At 50.4% G+C, this 20,175-nt stretch overlaps 7 protein-coding genes across 7 annotated transcripts; 2 read left to right on the top strand and 5 right to left on the bottom strand.

Moving 5' to 3' along the window:
• On the bottom strand, positions 1–3,612 carry F5147DRAFT_635171 (uncharacterized protein; the record flags this gene model as incomplete). Its single annotated transcript, XM_041432882.1, has 2 exons — positions 2,114–3,612; positions 1–223 (listed from the first exon to the last, which is right to left on the bottom strand). The coding sequence occupies exons 1-2, from the start codon at positions 3,565–3,567 to the stop codon at positions 1–3; spliced, it is 1,677 nt and encodes a 558-aa protein (XP_041293685.1). The 5' UTR covers positions 3,568–3,612.
• A 202-nt stretch (positions 3,613–3,814) lies between these two features.
• On the bottom strand, positions 3,815–9,358 carry F5147DRAFT_692176 (SNF2 family N-terminal domain-containing protein). The gene is made up of 13 exons (XM_041437180.1): positions 9,133–9,358; positions 8,975–9,083; positions 7,340–8,925; positions 6,993–7,290; positions 6,501–6,939; positions 6,243–6,438; positions 5,967–6,190; positions 5,898–5,912; positions 5,636–5,843; positions 5,237–5,578; positions 4,909–5,187; positions 4,698–4,850; positions 3,815–4,642 (listed from the first exon to the last, which is right to left on the bottom strand). The coding sequence occupies exons 1-13, from the start codon at positions 9,292–9,294 to the stop codon at positions 4,241–4,243; spliced, it is 4,413 nt and encodes a 1,470-aa protein (XP_041293684.1). The 5' UTR covers positions 9,295–9,358; the 3' UTR covers positions 3,815–4,240.
• Positions 9,359–9,479: 121 nt separating this feature from the next.
• Positions 9,480–12,553, top strand: F5147DRAFT_773027 (SPOC domain-like protein; the record flags this gene model as incomplete). The annotated part of the gene is made up of 13 exons (XM_041441409.1): positions 9,480–9,500; positions 9,548–9,703; positions 9,753–9,807; positions 9,858–9,989; positions 10,038–10,209; positions 10,260–10,320; positions 10,371–10,919; positions 10,966–11,181; positions 11,241–11,419; positions 11,477–11,697; positions 11,763–12,276; positions 12,323–12,482; positions 12,539–12,553. The coding sequence occupies 13 exons, from the start codon at positions 9,480–9,482 to the stop codon at positions 12,551–12,553; spliced, it is 2,451 nt and encodes an 816-aa protein (XP_041293683.1).
• Positions 12,539–14,834, bottom strand: F5147DRAFT_150216 (uncharacterized protein). The gene is made up of 5 exons (XM_041428289.1): positions 14,706–14,834; positions 14,471–14,654; positions 13,594–14,419; positions 13,224–13,543; positions 12,539–13,172 (listed from the first exon to the last, which is right to left on the bottom strand). Exons 1-5 carry the CDS (start codon positions 14,731–14,733, stop codon positions 12,674–12,676), a joined length of 1,857 nt encoding a protein of 618 aa, XP_041293682.1. The 5' UTR covers positions 14,734–14,834; the 3' UTR covers positions 12,539–12,673.
• A 72-nt stretch (positions 14,835–14,906) lies between these two features.
• Positions 14,907–16,693, top strand: F5147DRAFT_798060 (anion-transporting ATPase; the record flags this gene model as incomplete). Its single annotated transcript, XM_041443214.1, has 8 exons — positions 14,907–14,979; positions 15,050–15,067; positions 15,119–15,186; positions 15,239–15,377; positions 15,435–15,528; positions 15,582–15,840; positions 15,889–16,055; positions 16,108–16,693. 8 exons carry the CDS (start codon positions 14,907–14,909, stop codon positions 16,265–16,267), a joined length of 978 nt encoding a protein of 325 aa, XP_041293681.1. The 3' UTR covers positions 16,268–16,693.
• Positions 16,694–16,888: 195 nt separating this feature from the next.
• Positions 16,889–17,730, bottom strand: F5147DRAFT_745519 (ubiquitin-conjugating enzyme/RWD-like protein; the record flags this gene model as incomplete). The annotated part of the gene is made up of 8 exons (XM_041439758.1): positions 16,889–16,915; positions 16,975–17,026; positions 17,081–17,091; positions 17,151–17,243; positions 17,299–17,319; positions 17,371–17,475; positions 17,530–17,606; positions 17,661–17,730. The coding sequence occupies 8 exons, from the start codon at positions 17,728–17,730 to the stop codon at positions 16,889–16,891; spliced, it is 456 nt and encodes a 151-aa protein (XP_041293680.1).
• Positions 17,731–18,105: 375 nt separating this feature from the next.
• F5147DRAFT_692154 (porphobilinogen deaminase, dipyromethane cofactor binding domain-containing protein) lies at positions 18,106–19,240 on the bottom strand (the record flags this gene model as incomplete). The annotated part of the gene is made up of 3 exons (XM_041437179.1): positions 18,773–19,240; positions 18,712–18,722; positions 18,106–18,664 (listed from the first exon to the last, which is right to left on the bottom strand). Exons 1-3 carry the CDS (start codon positions 19,232–19,234, stop codon positions 18,109–18,111), a joined length of 1,029 nt encoding a protein of 342 aa, XP_041293679.1. The 5' UTR covers positions 19,235–19,240.
• Positions 19,241–20,175: the final 935 nt, after the last annotated feature.

Genomic DNA, 20,175 nt, shown 5'->3' with positions numbered 1-20,175 from the left:
TCATTGAGAACACACCTGTGCAAGTTTCTCTCCTTCGGATAACATAAGGAGGCAGGACTGCAAGCCCTTCGAACACCACTGCATTTCAAGCCAGCAGAGGAGGTGGCGATCCCAGAAGACCTTGAATGCACAGTTGAGCGTGTCGTCCGTTATACTAAGAGCTCGCGAGAGATGGAAGAACCAGTTTTGACATGCATACTTCAGGGCGTCAGAAGATGATCGACTTCGATCCCGTGCTTCGTTTGCAAAAATTGTGAACGCAGTCATAGCGTGGATAACCTCGATGTCTGGACAATCTTGTAGGGATGCGGAAGTGGAGTGATCCTGGGGCCTTAATACCAGGAACGCCGGAAACATCAAGAAATCTGGTAAGCTCTTAAACTCCTGGATTGCTTGAAAAGCTGATGATGAAGGCAATCGTGGGGTGATCGCGCACTCGCGGATTGCTTCCAACGTGCTCGAGAAGTCTTCCATTGTCACCCAGACGGACGCCGCAGGGGTCAACTGCCATGCTTGACCACGGGGGGTCTGTAGCCACTCTCGTCCTCTCTGAGTCTGCAGCCACTCTCGTCCGCCCATGGTCTGCAGCCACTCTCGCCCGCTCAGGGTCAGCAGCCACTCTTGTCCATTCTTCGTCTGTAGCCATTCTCGGCCATGTTCAGTCTGCAGCCCACCTGGGGTCCGCAGCCACTCTTGTCCGCCCGGAGTATTGTGCAGCCATTCTCGCCCTCCTGGGGTCAGGAGCCACTCTTGCGCGCTCTGGATTAGTAACCACTCTCTCCCACTCTGGGTCAGGAGCCACTCTCGCCCGTGGAAGGTGTGTAGCCATGTATGTCCGATTGGATTTTGCAGTTTAGTTAGGGTCTGCAGGCGGCTGCGCTCACTCTGGGTCTCAAGCCACTCAATCCCGCTTGGTGTTTGCAGCCACTCCATCCCGCTCGGTGTCTTCAGCGACTCCATCCCGCTCGGTGTCTCCAGCCACTCCCGCGCGCTCGGTGTTATCAGCCACTCCCCCGCGCGTGGTGCTTTCAACCACTCCCTTGCGCTCTGTGTCTGCAGCCACTCCCTCCCGTTCGGTGTCTGCAGCCACTCCGTCCCGTGCGGTGTCTCCAGCCACTCCGTCCCGCTCGGTGTTTCCAGCCACTCCCTTACGCTCGGTGTCTCCAGCCACTCCCTCCCGTTCGGTGTCTCCAGCCACTCCCTCCCGTTCGGTGTCTCCAACCACTCCCTCCCGTTCGGTGTCTCCAGCCACACCCTCCCGTTCGGTGTCTCCAGCCACACCCTCCCGTGCGGTGTCTCCAGCCACTCCTTCCCGTTCGGTGTCTCCAACCACTCCCTCCCGCTCGGTGTGTCCAGCTGCTTCATCTGCGCCATCTTGCTCTGTGATTTCAGCCACTCCCTCCTGCTCTGTGCCTCCAGCCACTCGCTCGGCCACACGCTCCCGCTCGATGTGTCTAGCCACTCCCCCTCGCTCGATGTGTCCAGCCACTCTTCCCCGCTGGATGTGTCCAGCCACTTCCCCCCGCTGGATGTCTCTATCCACTCCATCCCGGTCGGTGTCTGTGACCACTCTTGCCCGTACTTGGTGTCCGGGCATTGTAGCCCGCTCTCGGTGTCGAGCCACCCTCGCCCCCTCTGAGTTTCCAGCCATTCTCGGCCACTCGGGGTTTGTTGCAGCCAGACTTGGCTGGTCAGGGTCTGAAGCTCTCCCCCATCCCGGGTTTGCAGCGAGCGTTGCTCGCTGAAGGTCTCCAAAGAGGCTTTCGCGGTCCATGTCTCCAATGGCATATCCCCGCCAGAGTCTCCAGCGACTTGTCCCCGTCTTTGAGTCCACAGCCGCCCTGGCCCACTCTGCAGCCACCCTCGCCCTCTCTCTGTCTGCAACCAAGTGCGTCCCGCGTAGGTCTGCAACCAATCCCTCCCGGCCCAGGTGTGAAGCCAGTCTTCCCCCTCCTGTGTCTGCAAATAGTCTTCCCCACATTGGGTCTGCAGCCACGCACGTCCGTCCAAAGTCCCTAGCCAGGACCGCAAACCCGACCCGCGAGCTCCCCGAAGCCATAACAGTCTCATCAGGACCTGCAGCGGCTCCGGTGGCTCAACGATGAAGGCTAACGACTGTTGCAAGTTCCGGGGGTCATGGGGTTGCGTAGCCTGATTCTGCGACTTCAATTCTAGGAGCGCATCCATGAGAGCAGTGCGTGCTGGAATGTCTTGAATCATCAAGCGGAAAGATGAATAGGCAAGCATGGAATGTGGTGGGATGGGCTGTAATCCACGGAGGCTGCAGTTTGAGAAGTTTGAAGCATAGTCCCGAATGGACGAGTGGTAGATATTCACGGATTCGCTGCTGTCAGAGGGAATATTCATGAAAGAACGTAGCTGTTTCAGCGTGGTCTCAACATCGCTGCCTTGACCAGGACCAAGGAGCTTCGAGATTTGTAAAATGGGCAGAGGGTCTGCGAGAGCAGCAACAAAGGACAAGTGCTGGTATGCACGATTGGGGTTCGAACAGGTGGAGAGAATGCGGTTGTATAGCCCGTACACTTCCGTCCCAGGTAGCAGTTCATTGGTCAGCTCGAGCATGAGTTCAAGGCGACCCCGGGGGTCATTGTATCCGTCATCGACGAACTTCATCATTGTAGACGCCACGATGAAACGTCTGCCAGCTCGGTTCGCCAGCCGGATAAGATTATCCACAGTGGGCTGAGGGAAATCAGGATGGCGATTTCGCAACTCCGTGAAGGAATGCTGCAAGAATGTACAGATGTCGTTGTCCACATCTTCGCCGTCTAATGAAATAGTGCCAGCAACGCTCTCCCCAGAAGTGTTCACCGGTATCTCATGCACCAGCGTGCGCATCTCTTCTTTTTGAATGGCTTTACGGATATGCTCTTCAAAGCAACTGGTGAGCAGAATATGTATCACGGGAAGTTCAGGATCACGAAGAGCTTCCCCGAGGAGGGAGATCAGATCGGCGACGGTTTCAGGTTGGCATTCATCGAGGGCATCGACAACAAACACCGGAGGCGGACACTCGCGCAGACTGGATTGCAGGTGCGAGAGAGGTCGGCGAAATAACGCCATCATCTGGTCGCGAAGAGATTTTCTGGAGTCTAGAACCGCAGGATTCTCGTGGATAGCTTTGTTCACGTCGTTCTTGACGCTAGGAAAATTGCTCGCAAGCTGGTAAGCAAGGGTCGCAAAGAAATGTCCGGCCGTGGTGCGTTTCGTGTGCTTGCGCGCGAAAAAGAATGTTCCCGCGAGCCTTGTTTCGATTTTCGTCTTCTCCGTCATCATCAGACCTTTCATCCTCTTGGCCACAGTGAATGCCACGGCAGACTTCCCGACGCCTGCCGTGCCATGCAGCCAAATGATCTGGCTCATCTCTCGCTTGTCCAACAATCCGTAGATCGATTTGAGAAGGTTCACTCGGGTCTCTTTCAAACATTTCGGATGGGGCTGGCGTTCAGGGGAATCATATTCAGCACCCGGGACAGCGACCTGGGACAGCTTCTCCCAAGTTCCTTCGGCCATTGCTACAACTTGAAACTCGCCAGGAATTGTCATTCGGGTCAGAGAGCGAGAAAGGAGATAATGAAAGGAAATATTTACATCAATCTCACAACAGAGGTTCAAGTTGACGATAGAATGCGATACAAAATGGGAGTCAGAATAGGGGACAATAATTGAGGCTAAAATGTAACTTTTCGTTTGAAATCAAAGGGGTTTAAGTGGTGATAGGTAACGTGATGTCTGGTCACGTGTGATGTAGTAGAATACAAAATTACATAATATTCTAATTTTATCACTATGAGCACAATGCGACGCGTACTATGTCCCTTCTACTGTAAATCAATGGACCAGCGATCACTGGCACCGGCACCGGCACTTGGCGCTTTGGGTACAACTGTGTCTCGCATCATTGAATTAAGGTCCCATGTCGACAAGTACTCTGGAGTGATGGAGTCGATATCGCATTCCCCACATATATCCTTGAAGCGTCCTGCACCCGGTGTATTCACACTGTATTGATTGAAGGGTTTAAATCATCGTCAACTAACTAAATCGAATCCTAGAGGCCAAGAGCAGGCTTCGTCTTTCACACCGAGTGGTGGTGGTACCATCCTGTAGATATCATACATACGTGATATTGTGTACCAATACAAATACTCCACAAAAGGATGCTGTCATAAAAATGGAGGCAAGAACAAAACGAAAAAAAAGACAAAGGATGGTGTATCTAATCATCATCACTCGGCGTCAGGTATTCATCATCGCTGATCACCTGTTTCCGACCAGCACTCCGAGCCCTGCCCCGCTGCGGCCGCTCATCCTCATCCATGGGTGTAAGCGCAGAGTCGTATGCTGCGGAACTTGAGGGTCCACCTAGAGCTGGTGAGGCGCCAGGTAGTCCCGTCCCTGCAGTAACTCTCTCCAAAGTGCTGTAGAACACCTTTTCCATCTCCTCAGCATCTATGTATACCCACGAACCCTCCTGGTTATACGTCCGTGCGTTGTTGAACATGAGCTTCCAGTCCTCTTTGTAGTGCGTGATGCTTTTGTAATATCCAGTGTTGCCCCGCTTTCGAAGTGTGGACAAGGCAATCGGATGTGTGATTAACTGATAATAATCAGGATAATCCTGATTGTATCGTCAGTATATCGCTGCAGTATGAAACCGGATCCCTTCTACTCACTCTCTTGTCGGGAAGCTCCCGGAAAAGATCGCAACGTTTCCGGCCATCTTTGTCTTCACAAGCCTGAACCGCTTTGAGAACCTCATTGAAAGCCTTCTTCATCTTATCCCTTATTGCAGGCGATAGGTCACCCGCCTTCGTTTTGCGTCGTTTCTATATGCCCGCGCCATCATGAGATTCTTTTTTTGATAAACACTCAGGATCAGCTCACCATATCACGCTCTTCCTCCTCATCATCGATTACCGAAGGCGTCACCGACATGGACTTCATCCCACGTTTCCGCTTGCCAGCCGCACCAGGTGTGTCGTAGTCATTGGCAGTCATCTTCCCCTTGCCCTTCTTGCCCTTGCGCCCGACACCCACGTCTGACGCTGGAGTATTACGACCAGGTGTATCGGTATCCTTGAGAAGCTTGTTGGCAGCTCGTCGTTCTTTCTTGCCACGGGCACGGTCAACGAGTTCTTGCAAATCCTCGCCGTCCTCCACAGCCTAAATTCCCAGTCAGCATGCATACCTCGCAACATCCTAAAAGACGTACCATCGCCCACTGCTCATCACTCAGACCATCGTTATAATTGACGACATTACGACGGCGCTGACCACGGCCCTCAATGGCATCATCAATTTCCTTCGGCTCGAACGGTTCATCCGTCTGATAGCACTCAGGTAGCTCTTCAAGCTGCATGAGCGGCAATGGCGGTTTCCCCCTGTTTCCGACCGCACGCCACGCGTCTAACGCATCCCGTTCTCGCTGGAGATCCATCTTGCGGAAAATCTCAACCTCCTCGTCGTTTCTCGCTAACATCTCGTTAAGTTCATCGTCGTTCATGTCACCGGCTTCTTCGTTCTCCTCCTCTTGGTCTGCTTCGAGGATGGACCGCTGCATACCACCCATTTAGTCATCCGTTACAATGTGTAAGAGAGTTGGAACACCCACCAAGAATTCTTCCTGCTCTTCCTGCGTCGACTTGTTGTCGAAACGACCGGCTTGAATGACCTTGTCGTCGATATCGAGTTTGTACCGCGCGCGAGCATACATGGCTTCTTCGACACTCTTCTCCGTGATGAAACGGAGGATCCGGACAGCCTTGGTCTGGCCGATACGGTGAGCACGATCTTGAGCTTGAAGATCAGCATGAGGATTCCTGGGGCATTATCATCAGTACTCCTGTCCAAATAATAGCCAGAAGCTCATTCACCAGTCACTATCGAAGCTGCAAACCTACGCGTCAGCATAGAGAACGATGCAACCACAAGGAATAACGCACATGATGACCGTATCTGCAGTCTGCAAATTGAGACCCAAACCACCAGCTCGTGTTGACAAGATGAAGACTTTAATCTCCGAATCCTTTGCATTGAACTGCTGTACATGCAAGGCACGCTCATCCGTCTTCGTACCACCGTCAAGACGAAGATACTTCCAGCTCATCATCTTCAAGAAATCTTCCATGATATCCATGACCTTTGTCATTTGGAAGAAAATAAGGACCTGATAGACACGGCGATCAGTACAGCGCGGGCGATTATAGAGTGCGACGCACCCTGTGACCCGTTGAAAAGAACTTGGGAAGGATACGCGACAAGAGCTCGAGTTTGCCGGCCGACCTTACCAATTTATCATCGATAAGTCCGGTGGGATTGACCTTGTCCTCGACGCTCTCGAACAAAAACGGGTGTTGACAAATCTTGCGCAACTGCATAAGCTCATTGCTCAAACCCTTCACACCTCCAGATTTGCTAGAAAACAAAGAAATCAGCACTATGGCCCGCCCGTTCCACCGAAAGCAAAAACAACGTACCCCTTCGCGTCCTTTCCATTGGCGATCATCTTGTGCTTCTTCATCTGCCTATACAGCTGACTCTGCAGGGCGCTCATGCGGACTTTGATCACCTTCTCCACTTTATCTGGAAGTTCGCTCTCCACGTCTTTCTTCAACCTTCTCAACAAGAACGGCCGCAACACCTTATGCAACCGCCGGATGATGAGCAGTGCCTCTTCTTCGTTCAACTCGATCTTGTCCCCTGTACCCGAGTTCGCGAACGGCGTGTTGAACCATTCATCAAATGATTTGACAGAGTTGAAGATCTTGGGAAGGACAAAATTAAGGAGGGCCCAAAGTTCGGGAAGGTTGTTCTGCAGGGGGGTACCAGTGAGAATGAGGCGGTAGCGGGAATGATAGTATTGCGTGAGCGTCTGCGCAAGCTTCGACTGGGTGTTCTTCATGCGATGTCCCTCGTCTGATACCGAAGATGAGCAGCCAAGAACCGACAAAATGCCCAAACCCACTTACCGATGATCATGTGAACCCATTTGAGCTTGCTGAGAACAGGTCGGTCCTTGATAATGTACTCGTATGTAGTGAGCAAAACCTGGAACTGGCCCATCCGCAGGTCGCCTTGGAGGTTGCGACGTTGCGCAGGGTTGCCCTTGTACGAGATCATTTTCACCGCTGGCGCCCACTTTGCAAATTCGCCAGACCAGTTCGTCATTGTTGACAGAGGCACGATGACAAGATAAGGGCCGCGTTGTCTCTTCACCTCAATGAGGAAGGTAACTAGCGAGATGGTTTGGATGGTTTTACCGAGACCCTAAGATCCTGTGAGATATAATATAAAGAACCTGAATGACATTGCTCACCATCTCGTCTGCAAGGATGCCATTGAGCTTGTTGTTGTAAAGACTGACCATCCATTGCAGGCCCTTGAGCTGGTAGTCCTTGAGCTGACCGCCGACAAGAATGTTAGGCTGCTTCATGACCTTCTCTGAAATGCGATGCGCGACAGCATAGTAGTCCACCTTGCCCTTGTCGTCCTGGGCATCAGCACTGACCTGGGCACCGAACGTGGCCTCGTTTGCGGGGCCTTCCTCTTGGTCAAAGTTCGTATCCAAGGGACCAGACTCATTCTGCTGCGCCACGACAGCCTGTGCGAGCGAATCAAGATAGGTATCCGTCTGCCGCAGCAAGTGGGTGATGCGCGTATCCTTCGCCGTGTCGATAAGCTTCATATATGCCTCTTCATCATCCGCCTTAAGCGCCTTCAAACGCTCCTTCGATATCCTCTCGATACGCTTCTGCTCCTCTTTCTCAGTGAACGCATGGAATGACAACACAGCACGCCCAAGCTTCACGACACGGTCCTGCGCAGAACGGTTCACACCGATGAGATCCCTTCCATGTTGACAGATGACGCCGAGCTGCTCGACGTGCTTGTGTTTTGCACGCCTCTCACGGTCGATACGTTGCTTGCGTTCCGCCTGCTCGGTCATGCGTGCATCTCTAAGTGTGGGCTTGCGAGCCCGTCTGAAGTCCACACGGTTGAGTGGGAGCAGGGTGCCTTGGATCAGGCGCTCTGCAACAACTGCACGCATGGCGCGTTGCTTCTCGAGCACCTTGAGGGACTTGAGCTCGATCATTGCGCGTAGCTTGCCGTGTGGGGACAACGTCGAGAGCTGCTGGTTGTCATTAGTGGGCTCCTGCTTGTGCGAGCCTAGGATGACGTCCGCCAGAGAATCAAAGTTCCCATCACCGATGGTGGCTGGGATCTCCTCGAGCTCTTTAATGCGCTGTTGTACGCGTGCCTCGATGAAGCGATCGCGCTCGTTGATGATCTGGTGTACGTCGAGGCCTGCCGGCATTATGGAGGGGATGAGGAGCCGCTGGAGGCGCGTTGCGACCATAGTGGGGTCGACGTTGGGTGGGCGCTCGAGGTGGGAGAAGGGAAGTTTGAATGCGTTGTACGGGTACACGCCCGAGTTGACAGCTTCTTCAAGAAAAGGGCCTTTGGGCAGATCAGCAGGGTCGATAGGAGGACCATGCTCTTCTTCTTTTATGACTTCAACTGGGACAGGTGTTTCGGTGGGTGGAGGCGGAGCAATGTGGCCTTTTTGTATTTTAGCAGCACTGTCGACTATACGGGAGGGCGCATCTGGGCCCTGGAGAAGCTTCTCGAGATCTGGGACAGCAGTGTTGGGAACACGAATTGCGTGTTGTAGGTGATCTGGAATGGGGGAACCACGGGTAACGAGTCTAAAGGCCATTATCTGAGCACGTAGAGCAGATATTTGATCTGGAGTAAATGAAACGGGGGTAATGGAGGGCGCTGGAACAGACTGTGGTGCAGGATGACCATTGACAGCAGCGCCATTAATGAGACCATCAGTGGATGGTTGTTGTGCTGGTTGGTGGCCATTTGATTGTGACTGGTCTGGATGTGATTGTTTAGCTAAAGATCATGAGTTTTCAGCCTCGTTTAAACATTTCAAAAGACTGACTCATTTGTTGTTGATTTCCTTGTGCATAGACATTGACTTGCTTGACAAGCTGTGCAAGTTCAGGGGAGGTCTCCACTGTGGCGCCTGATTGCCTGAGTTCTTTAATGCGCTGAAAGGCGGTAAAGACATGTCAATCTTTGTAGTAGATAAAGACTCACCTGAATAAACATATTATAACGCATATATGCCTGACGCTGCTGAGCGGGCGATAACTGCTGCTGCTGCTGTTGGTTCATTGCAGACTGTATCTGTTGATTATTAGTGAATGAATTTTGTTGATGAACTACCGGCTGTATTGGGAGTTGGCCTTGCATGGCCATGGGGTGGCTTGTCCGGCCTACTAGTACGGTGCCTCTCGGCTCCTCCTCAAGAGTCAAAACAAAAGAAGAAATACCGTGGGAAATATGTTTGCGCAGCCCGTTGTCAGCAAGTCACGACGGTCACGTGCTTCATCCCTAATTGACGCGTTTCTCAATGACCGACGTGTTTGCTTTTTACCACCACCATGCCAGCTGAACGCGCAGGAGTATGCTTCTTTTTTTCATTCTAATTTATTCTTAAAATGTCCTGCAGTACACCGTTACAATGTTCCTCATCGACGTCTCTCCGTCGATGGGTGCAACAAGATCCGTAGAATTACCCCCTACGCCCAACGGGGAGCCACGCACCACAGAGATGACCAATCTTGAATGGGCATTACAATTCGTAAAGCTCAAGATCCAAGAAATGGTACGTTGAATAAACAGAGACTTACTCTCATCAACTCACATCAATACAGATTTTCAATGGCCGTAAAACGGACCAATGCGGCGTCATCCTATTTGGCTCCGAAGGTGCGCCACCATTTCTTGTATGCGTCACGAGTGTACTGACTATATTTAAGAGACGGAAAACATCATTCACGAAAAAAACGGCGGATACCAACACGTATCAGAATACATTCCCATCGCTCAGCCCAACTCAGCCACCCTTTCCAAGCTCGACGCCCTCCAGCCTTCAGAATACTCAGGAGATCGTGTGTACTCACTAATTCCTTGGAGTTATGATATCTCATTCTCTGTAGCTATCGATGCTCTCATCGTCGGTATCGAGACACAAGACATCTACCTCAACAAGAAGCGCACATGGACGCGTAAAATCGTCATCGTGACAGATGGCCAGAGTCCCATGGAAATCGAGGACTGGGAGGCGACTGTCAAGAAAATGAACTCTCTTGAAATCTCTCTCACTATCATGTAAGTAACTCGTTCAATTTCTGTTTGTGTCCTGATTTGTACTTCATCAGCGGCGTCGACTTTGATGATGACGAATTCCCTTTCCACGAGGAGGACAAGTCTACCATAAAGGTACATTTCCTCCCTTTCATACTCTCAGATCCAATCACCTTTTTTGTCAGGTTGAAAACGAAGCATTTTACCACAAGCTCACCTCAGCCCTTGACAATGGCCTTGTTGGAACATGTATCTTTGCTCTCCAAGAAATCTCCAGACCAGACATGAAGGAAACCAAATCTGCACTCATGGGCACCGTTCTCCGCCTCGGAGATGTTGACGTGCGACCCGAGGAGGCCATCGAGATTCTCGTCAAAGCCAGTAAATGCACAGCCCTCGCACGCCCCAAGAGCTGGAAGAAATTCTGCCGACGCGAAAAAACTGATGATGAAATGCAAGTCGATGAGGAAGAAATGACGGTGTTTGCGCAGCTGAAGATGCGCAGCGAGTACTACATCGATCGGTCAACTCAGGAGGGAGAAGAACAGGATAAGATGGATACAGGCAGTGATGACGAGGAAGATAAGGACAAGAACCTTGAAAAGGTGGAGAAGGAACAGCTCATCAGGGGCTTCAAATATGGCTCCACGTACGCCCCGTGCCCTGATGGACAGTTCCGGCGCTTGAATACAAGAAAGGGCATCGACATTTGCGGGTTTTTCCATGCAAAGAACGTATGTGCACTCTTTATTTTCATGTGCGTAGCTCACACAGACACAGTTCCGCCGGGAGCTGGCGATGGGTGAAGTTCAATATATATGGGCAGACCCCGGTGCACCACAACAGCAGGTCGCGCTCTCGTCCATCGTACAAGGCATGTATGAGAAAGGCGTCCTCGCTATCGCGCGCTGGGTCTCTAAGGATGGCATGGACCCTAAGATGGGCGTTTTAGAGGCACATGTTGATAAAAACATCGATTTTCTGCTGTGGGTGCAAGTGCGTCTCCCTCCGTCCTTCCCTACTCTCGACCTTAAACTTCTTGTTGGATGTGATAGATGCCCTTCGCAGACGACGTCCGGAGATACACCTTCGCCTCCCTCGAGAACCTTGTATCAAAAAACGGCGAATCAGTCACAAAGCACCCTTACCTACCCACAGAAGATCAACTCGAAGTCATGGGCAAGTTTATCGACTCCATGGATATCATGGATTCAGGAGAGAAAGACGATAAAGGGTCCGCTTTTCATTCACCAGAAACTTGCTTTATTGTGCTGAGCCAGTTCTTAAACAGGAAACCAATTCCATGGTACGACACCCAACAGTCCTATAACCCCGCTATCCATCGCACGAAACAGGCGCTCTTTCACAGTGCAGTTGTGAATGATATCACCAGTAACCCCCTTCCACCACCCCATCCAGAACTCCTCAAATACATCAACCCTCTTCGGCAGGCCCTCGAAGCTAGCAAAGATGTAATCACAGAATGCAAGGCAGTGTTCAAAGTCAAGGAAGGTACGCGCTCGATTACTTCCCATTTCATGATTCACCCGATACTCGTACTTATCACATTCACCCAGTACCTAAGAAAGCTACAAAAGTCCGCAAAGATGGCCACGTCCGCGCCATGGACGAAGACGAAGACATGCTGCTTCTCGACAAAAAACCTGCCGTATCGCGCAAAGGAAAAGAACCTGCTGCGTCTCAAGTACCCGTCTCCCCAAAACTCGCTCGCCCAGCCAAGAAATCCGCCGCTTCAGACTCTGAGACGGAAGAAGAATCAGATCAGGAACCACTCCTGCTCAAAAAGCGGCCCTTCAACGCGCTGCCCACCCCAGAACGCTCTATGTCGCCTGATGTGGACCCTGGTCGTGCGCCGGGCCGTATCATCGGCTCGACGTATCTTCTGCGCGATTTCAAAACAAACCTTGCACAAGGGGACGTGGTGACGAAGGCTGTGGAAGATATCGGCGTCATCATCAAAGACGTGGTGCTGAGGCCGTTCGCGTCGAGGCGGCATAAGGAGATGATTGAGTGTATGATCGCTATGCGGGATACGTCTTTGAAGGAGGATGAGATTGATGCGTGGAATGCGTAAGTATTTGAATCACCTCGGCACTCAAATGCTCATTGTTACCAGCTTCCTGAAGGACCTGAAGGAATCGTGTCTCAGGGAGGCCGGAAACTCCGAGTTCTGGCAGGAGGTGCAAAAGCTTGGCCGCAGCCTCAGTCTCATTAGTGAGCCCGAGGCAAGGAAACTAGGGGGTCATTCTCAGTTTTCCGAGTCTGCATCTGAAGCAGTAAGTTGACTCTAACTGTTCATGAACATCACCTGATTGAGCCCTTTGCATCTTAGTTCATTACTCAATGATCGTGGAGCGTCTTTTTTGAAGTAGCTGCCCAACTATATGCTACCCATTTGCTTTGTGTATGCTTTACAGTACTTGACCATTCGCCTAAATGTCTAGATAAAAATTTACTTTGTCGTACCTCACTTCCGTCCCCACCACCCCTCGAGCAAACTACTAAGTCCACCCTTCGCAGGCGCCTGTGGTTCTGGTGTTTTTGGTCTCGCCACTTCCTCCAAACGTGATTTCGCAGGCACGGCTTGCACAGGAACAAGTGGAGGTGCAGATGCCTTCCCAGCCCTCTCCAGTAATCTATCCATATCCAGCTGCACATAGTTCAACGCGATGTCGAAAAACAATGGTTTCTTGTACGTCTTGTTGTCCGCATCGATAGAACCGCCGTTGTACGCGAACCATTCATTTTTGATTGTCAGTCCGTCTTGAGTGATGACGGATTCTAGAGCGTCTAGATCAGAAGACGTGAGGGGATAGTAGGCAGGTGATGCGGATGAGATAGGGTCTTCTGAGAATATGGACAACGTAGAACGCGTTTCACGGAGATAGATAGTTGCGTGTTGGATCAACGAGAGCGCTTCGGCGTATTTTTTCACGGCTACATAGCAATGTGCGAGATAAGAACATCTTGAAATACCATCAGCGTGTGGAAATAATACAGAAGAAGTTGATCTTTACCTGCGGGCTTTGGTAAATGTAAGACGGGCTTCGACAGCAGCAGCCAAGTCAGGGCTCTCATCCACGATACTCAAGTTGCGCATCTGAGCAAGACCTTGGATGACAGTATCCAGGAGCTTGACTACTGCAGGATAAAGACGGGCGTCGACATGCTCTTTCTTTGGTTTTGCAGAGGCCTGCGGTCGATGCGAGGTGAGGAGAGCAGATACTAGGAGGAGATCACGCTGGATCCGGCGAGAGAGCAATTGATAGACGATGTAAGCGTGAACAAAATGGATATCACGCGTACCGGCTGCAGAGGTGGATGAACTTCCAGAATTCTGTCGAGTTTATTAGTGATAAATACGAATCGGCGAAGGTGACCGCACACCTGTTGTGCTTCAACCAATTTCCTGCCCACCTCTTCCGCATCGCTAAGAGCAAGGAGAATAGCATCATATGCGGCAACACCCTTCTTGGACCCATGACCGCCCGACTTGCCTTTCCTCCCCTTATCGCTAGCACCCTCTGTCCGAGCAGGCTCACGCGACTGCGTAATCTTCGCCTCTGCCTCCTGCACCCGCAGCAATACATCCACCAACTCTGGATTGCGCACCGGCACTGGCTGTCCTTCCCACATCAAAGTCGTCAACTTTTTCTTACCCACACCTTTCCCAGCCACTTCTCCCTCCTGCCTAAATTTCTGAATCAGAGCATCACATCCCTCAACAATCTCCCCTCGATGCTTTTCCGACAACTCAGCAGCGATCGCATCCACATCGTACGCTCTCTCTCTTCCAAGCTCATGTGCGCAATACCTGATTTCAGGGCCGATTTCATCTGCAAACACCGTTGCGAGAGCCTGGTCTCTGCTTGTCGCAGCACATTCAACGAGTTCGTCGAGAAGGTGCCTTGCAACGCTAAGCTGGATCAACGCATCCTCAAAGCTGTCCCGGTATCGCAGGAAGCGACCGTTGAGGATGAGAGTGTAGATGGTGATCTGCATGAGCCCTTCTGCGGAGAGGTGTGAAGACGCATATAAAGATTGACAGTGCGATAGAAGCTGCGTCGACCAGTGTACTGCACGGCGGAAGCGTCCTGTGGCGCTATGCCGCAGAGTTCCAGCCTGGTCTTCATTGGCCGGCTGAAGGGATTGAGTGATGAGATCCTGAGAGTAGGCCCAGGCACGTTCTGACTCGAAGAGTAAAAGCTCCAAGCTACCCGAGATTCATTAATTCTTGATATGTGAGATGTGATATAGCACGCACTTTCCATCCTTGATGTTATCTGTGCTTAACGGAGGCAGTTTCTTGAATTCTCGGCCCTTGCCATGGGTCATTTTGAGGGTGGACCGGAGACGATGCGTTCTATTGGCACAGTGCTTCCTGTATCGCGTGAAATCATTGTACCGGAGACCATAGGCAGTCCGTTGTTCGTTGGCTAGTTGTAAAGCTGTTGGGGGATATGAGTCCGTCTCACACCGACGAGTCCTGTATAACTAACCTCTGAATGATAATTTGTTTTCTGACATGGTGCCCAGAGTGAAAGCTGGACGACGTAATCTGCAATTTTATTCTAGTGATGTGTAGAATGTCACAGTAGGATATAGAAGCTGAAAGAGGCTACTCGTCCAAACGCGGCTTGATCAGTACTTGAAGAAGTGCAACATAGCTTCATCTTCTTTACGACTTTCGAGTATCTCAAATGGCAGAAGAAACCTTACCGCCAACTCTGCAAAATGTTCTGGATCAAAAGTCCTTGAAATGGATATTCTGCGGTATGTGCTTCACTATTCAACTGCTCACCCAGTTCATTGACATTCTGGGGTCAACTCGGGTGCGATGCAGGTGGTAAGGGTGGTGTCGGTACGTGGCCCCTTGAATCTGAACTATCAGAAACCTGATCCATACGTACAGGGAAAACAACCACGTCGTGTTCGCTAGCCATCCAACTTGCTCAGTGCCGAGAATCGGTACTGCTCATCGTACGTGGTCACATCTACGGTCTCAGAGGCCGATGTCCACCCTCAGCTATAGTCCACCGACCCAGCACATAATCTGTCGGATGCTTTCGGACAGAAGTTCTCCAAAGACGCGACAAAGGTCAATGGATTCGATAACCTGTCCGCTATGGAAATCGATCCTACAAGTGCAATCCAGGAGATGGTCGAGCAATGTACGCGTTGGCATCTCCCAAACCCATTCTTGTCCTGCTGACGCTTCACAACCCCAGCTGATTCAAACGGCATGATGGGCTCGATGATGCAGGATCTTGCATTCGCCATTCCTGGTGTTGACGAGGCAATGAGTTTTGCTGAGATCATGAAGTTCGTCATCTAACTTTCGACCTCCATGGATTGACGAAACAATGTCTCCACAGACACGTCAAGTCGATGGAATATTCGGTCATCGTGTTTGATACCGCACCGACAGGTCATACCTTGCGTTTCCTTTCGTTTCCTACTGTACTGGAGAAGGCCCTGGGCAAACTCAGCACGCTCAGTGGTCAATTTGGGCCCATGATTAGACAAATGTCGAGTATGATGGGCGGTCAGCAGGACTCTCAAGAGGACATGTTTGCAAAGCTGGAATCTATGCGTGCTGTGATCAACGAAGTCAACACGCAATTCAAGGACCCTGTACGTTTCGTCATTGAACACACCGGAACTATCTCATATTATTTTCAGGAAAAGACCACTTTCGTTTGCGTTTGCATCTCCGAGTTCTTGTCTCTGTACGAGACGGAGCGTCTCGTTCAGGAATTGACGGCTTATGAGATCGACACGCATAACATCGTCGTCAACCAGCTGCTCTTCCCAAAGACATGCAAGTATTTCCTACTACTCCACGTAATGTAATTCTAATCTTAATTTAGCATCCAACTGCGAGCATTGTCAAGTACGAAGAAAGATGCAGCAAAAGTATCTTTCCGAGGCCCACGAGCTCTACGACGAATTCTTCCACATTGTTCAGCTACCATTACTAACGGAAGAAGTCCGCGGTCCAGAGAAGTTGAAGGAATTTAGCAAGATGCTGGTAGAACCATACGTTCCTAACGTTGACTGATGAGCTGAGGGAGGTTGACCGGTAATTCACGGAGCGCGTATAATACATCTTACTTCTCGGACACTGAGCTGCTTTATACCTGTGATCCAATGGCAAGCATCTCTTGACATTACTGGTGCACGTCAATACCGTGCCGGAGTTTCCTTTCGAGAAGGATCGATAAGCCTGTGTAGATTTCTTCTGAGGTGAGCAAGCCTGCGGGCATCTGATCCACTTATCTCTCCAGCTGTTACCAAGCTATCTTTCTCACCAACGCCGGAGATAAGCGGGTGGATCAAAATCGAGCAGGACTCGTGGAAATGAAGCATGCAATCATGGAGTCTACAAATGTCATCTGTGGGGTCTAAGCTCCGTCATAGCAAAAATCCTATGAATAGACCTAAAGAACTGGAATATGACTCCTCGCATTGCCTCGATGATCTCCTTGGTAATACAACATCTACCTTCAGGCTCAAGATACATTCAATAACTATCAATACTCCTACACCCTGGTTATCATTAAAAATATTAGCGATTGAACATGAACGATTGAGAACGAAAACATACGTATCATCTAATCGTGTGATGAAGCAGACATGCAGGATAGACGCCATAAGCCGACGGACATATGCAGTGCATCGATCACTTACCGTCGTAGTGGAAACGAGTCTGCACATTGAAAAAGTTCAGAGGTTCCTGGATAACGTCTAACAGACGCTAAGACGTACCTTCTTTGGATTATCGGGTGCGTACCGAACGTACCTGTCATTGTCTACGGGCCTTCAGAGCCCACGTTATAAATGGAAGATGCCGTTAGATGAGATGGGAGCTCACCGTTCCTTCGACTGTAACATGTTCCGTGTTACTAAAACGACTGTGTCGTGGATATCAAGGAAAAACTCACTTTGCATGATGCAAGCATACTTTGCAGGGTTACACACACAGCAGACACACTCAGAACTGGTGACCATTCAGTTCCAAGGATAGAGGCGCAAATCTACGGCACATCAGACACATTACAGCACGCTAAGTTCGGCATGTAGCGAACTCACATGTCCATTTGAGTATACATGCTAATCAACGGTCAGTTATCACCGTAAACTCCAACTATAGGTATAACACACCGGATGCACAGGTGCTGTTGATTCCTGGTTGACGACGAACTGGACTGCAGGCGCCGAGATAGGGTAGCTTGAGTCAAAGCGAAACATGAGCTTGAATACCTCCCCCTAACCATATTTTTGTAAGGACCCATGAATAATGAAAGTGAGCTCCCATCAGACCTGGTATAAACTTTCGCCCAGAATTTCTATGGAGAAGTACCACGTCTCAAAGTTATCAGCGCTGAGCAGTGTGATGCCTGTAATCGACGGCGGGTCAGTCAGCTGCACGTATAACATGTGAGAGGACGTACCTGTGGGACATCCTTCTGTCTGTATTTCAGTGAGCTCTTTGCGTAAACGGCGAGACGAGATTGAGGTCATGCCAGTTGGAGTCCAAGCCTTGGGATGTGTCCTTAACCGGTTAACTGAGAGGTTAACGGTGATCCAAATTAGGGAGTATGTAAACAGGTGCAAATAAACGCCCCCCATAAGAACGGCTCTCCGATTTTTTTGGTTCTTCAATGTCTTTGACTCCTTCCTGCTTTAGAGTCACCTGCTGCTCGAAATTGTCCAGGGATTTGCAGGCGCTCGCGGGAAGGTAGATAATTCTTCTTGCTCTTCAGGATTGCTGGTTCATCGTCTTCATGATCTTGCGTACTTGAACTGCAAGAGACAACGCGTATTCGACAAGTACATAGAATATGATTTTGTATATGAAATGTAAATCAACTTGCAATACCAACAATTGCAAATTCTTGTCTATTCTGCTGTCTCTGCTTCACTGGCCCTCTTCCGTCTATCTTGAGTAATGTCGTCCAATATTACCTTCGCACCATTCACCATCAATTTTGTTGCAAGATTTTTACCCAGCTCCTCTGCGCCCTGTATGCTTTCGACTTCCTGCGAAAGAGTATCTTGGACATGTACGGAACCATCCAGTGATGTGACGCAACCCGTTATCTCGAGGGTTGCACGCGTCAGTTTCCCAGCGCTTTTATCAATCTGCGATAGTGATGTAGAGACGCCAACAGGAACACTACATCCGCCTTCCAGTTCTCTCAATAATGCCCTCTCTGCGAGGCACTTCCACTGTGTTTCCTGGTGGGTTAGGGCTTTGCACAATTCCCGTGCTTCCTGATCGTCTGCGCGGATCTCAATTGCCAAAGCACCTTGAGAGACAGCGTGGAAGAGTATTGGTGGGGTGAGATCTGCCGTGATGCGATCCCCCATGCCTAGTCGTACAAGACCGGCCTTGGCTAGTATAAGCGCTGTATAAGGACCATCGGGGGCATCGAGTTTCGCAAGACGGGTGTTTCTAGAATTGATATTAAGTTTAGCTTGAAAATAAACACATGGCCTTACAAATTTCCTCGCTGTAAATATGTTAGAGTGTGCGATATACTCGTGGGCTGCGAAAACTTACGACGTCCAGAAACGCCAAGCCAGGGAAAGACCTCCGCAACTGCGCTACTCTCCGAACGCTGCTCGTACCCACGACACTCCCTTCTGGTAACTCTTCCAGTGTCCTGTAAGGCAAGCCCTGCTTCACCACCAGGCTATCGACAGGATTCTCTCTCTCCAATATCGCCCCAATTTCGCAGCCGTGCGGTAGGGTCGTGGGGACATCTTTCAAACTATGTATCAGCATATCAACCACGTTCTCCTTCAATGCAACCTCGAGTTCTTTTGTCCATAGCGCCTTTCCTCCGAGCAGATATAACGCCTGAGATTGATTTTTATCGCCCTCTGTCGTCATAAATGACGTGCCGAATGAAAGGGCCGGAAATGTAGTCTCGAGGCCATCTCTGACGATGTTTGTTTGGATCTGTGCGAGTTTGGATGCCCGGGAAGCTAGTACGAATGATGTTCTTGAACTCGGAGCCATGGTGCGTGTATAGATTATCACAAATCAAATTCTGTGATATACCGTTACATGGTTTCCTTATTGGACAATCAGGATTTTTCAGGGTCCAAGCCAAGCAAAACACATTTTCTGTATTTTGAGAGCGGCGACAAGTTTACCAGCATCCCAGATTTTGACTGTGGAATCGGAATCAGGAATCGGGAAGGCGCCTTCAGCAGTCGCGAATACGATCATGTCTGGCGAGTAGACGACTGCGAACACGTTTTCGTGCCCAGTCTCGATTGGTCCAAGGATTGTTTCTACCTTCTCCACGTCCCACCCACTCCCTTGCAGTCCCGTCGTAGGATCCGCTCATCATGCATCATTCGCTAACCATCTCGACTCCAGTACACAGACCGCACCGCCTTTGCATGTCCCGTCCATTTCGCGATGACTTTGCTTGTGTCAATTTCCCACAACCTCACTCCACCGTCCTCACTCCTACTAGCCACCTTCTTCCCGTTGGGAGACAGTGCTATCGTCCATACTTTGCTATCTCCGTCCTGCCAATCTTCTCCTATTTGTTTCCTACTCCTTAAGTTCCATACCCGCAGCGAGCCGTCAAATGAACAAGTTATCATCGATGTCATCCGCTGTCCGTCTGGCAGTTGTATGGCGTCATTGACCAAGCTGCTGTGTCCTTCAAAATTATGGCAGTGTTTTATCGTTGATTTCTCCTGCCTTCCAACAATGGGTGAAGACATAATCAACTATAGAGCGTAGCTCAGTCACAGCTTCCATCCAACCATCACTCACGACGATGTTTTTAGCAAGTCTCGACACCAAGTCACAATGGGCGTCAAGAGTACACTGGAAGCCTGAGCTGGTATGTTTAACATGTGACATCCTCGTGAGTACCAACTTGTATTATAGGCTGCGCAGCTGAAGCGCCCAAGCCTCATTTGTGGGCACGAGTTCTCATT

Source organism: Suillus discolor (genome assembly GCF_016758755.1).
Source record: "Suillus discolor strain FC423 chromosome Unknown F5147scaffold_23, whole genome shotgun sequence".
Lineage (NCBI taxonomy): Eukaryota > Fungi > Basidiomycota > Agaricomycetes > Boletales > Suillaceae > Suillus > Suillus discolor.
The sequence above is the reverse complement of the archived record's forward strand: the minus strand, read 5'-3'. Positions and strand labels throughout refer to the sequence as shown.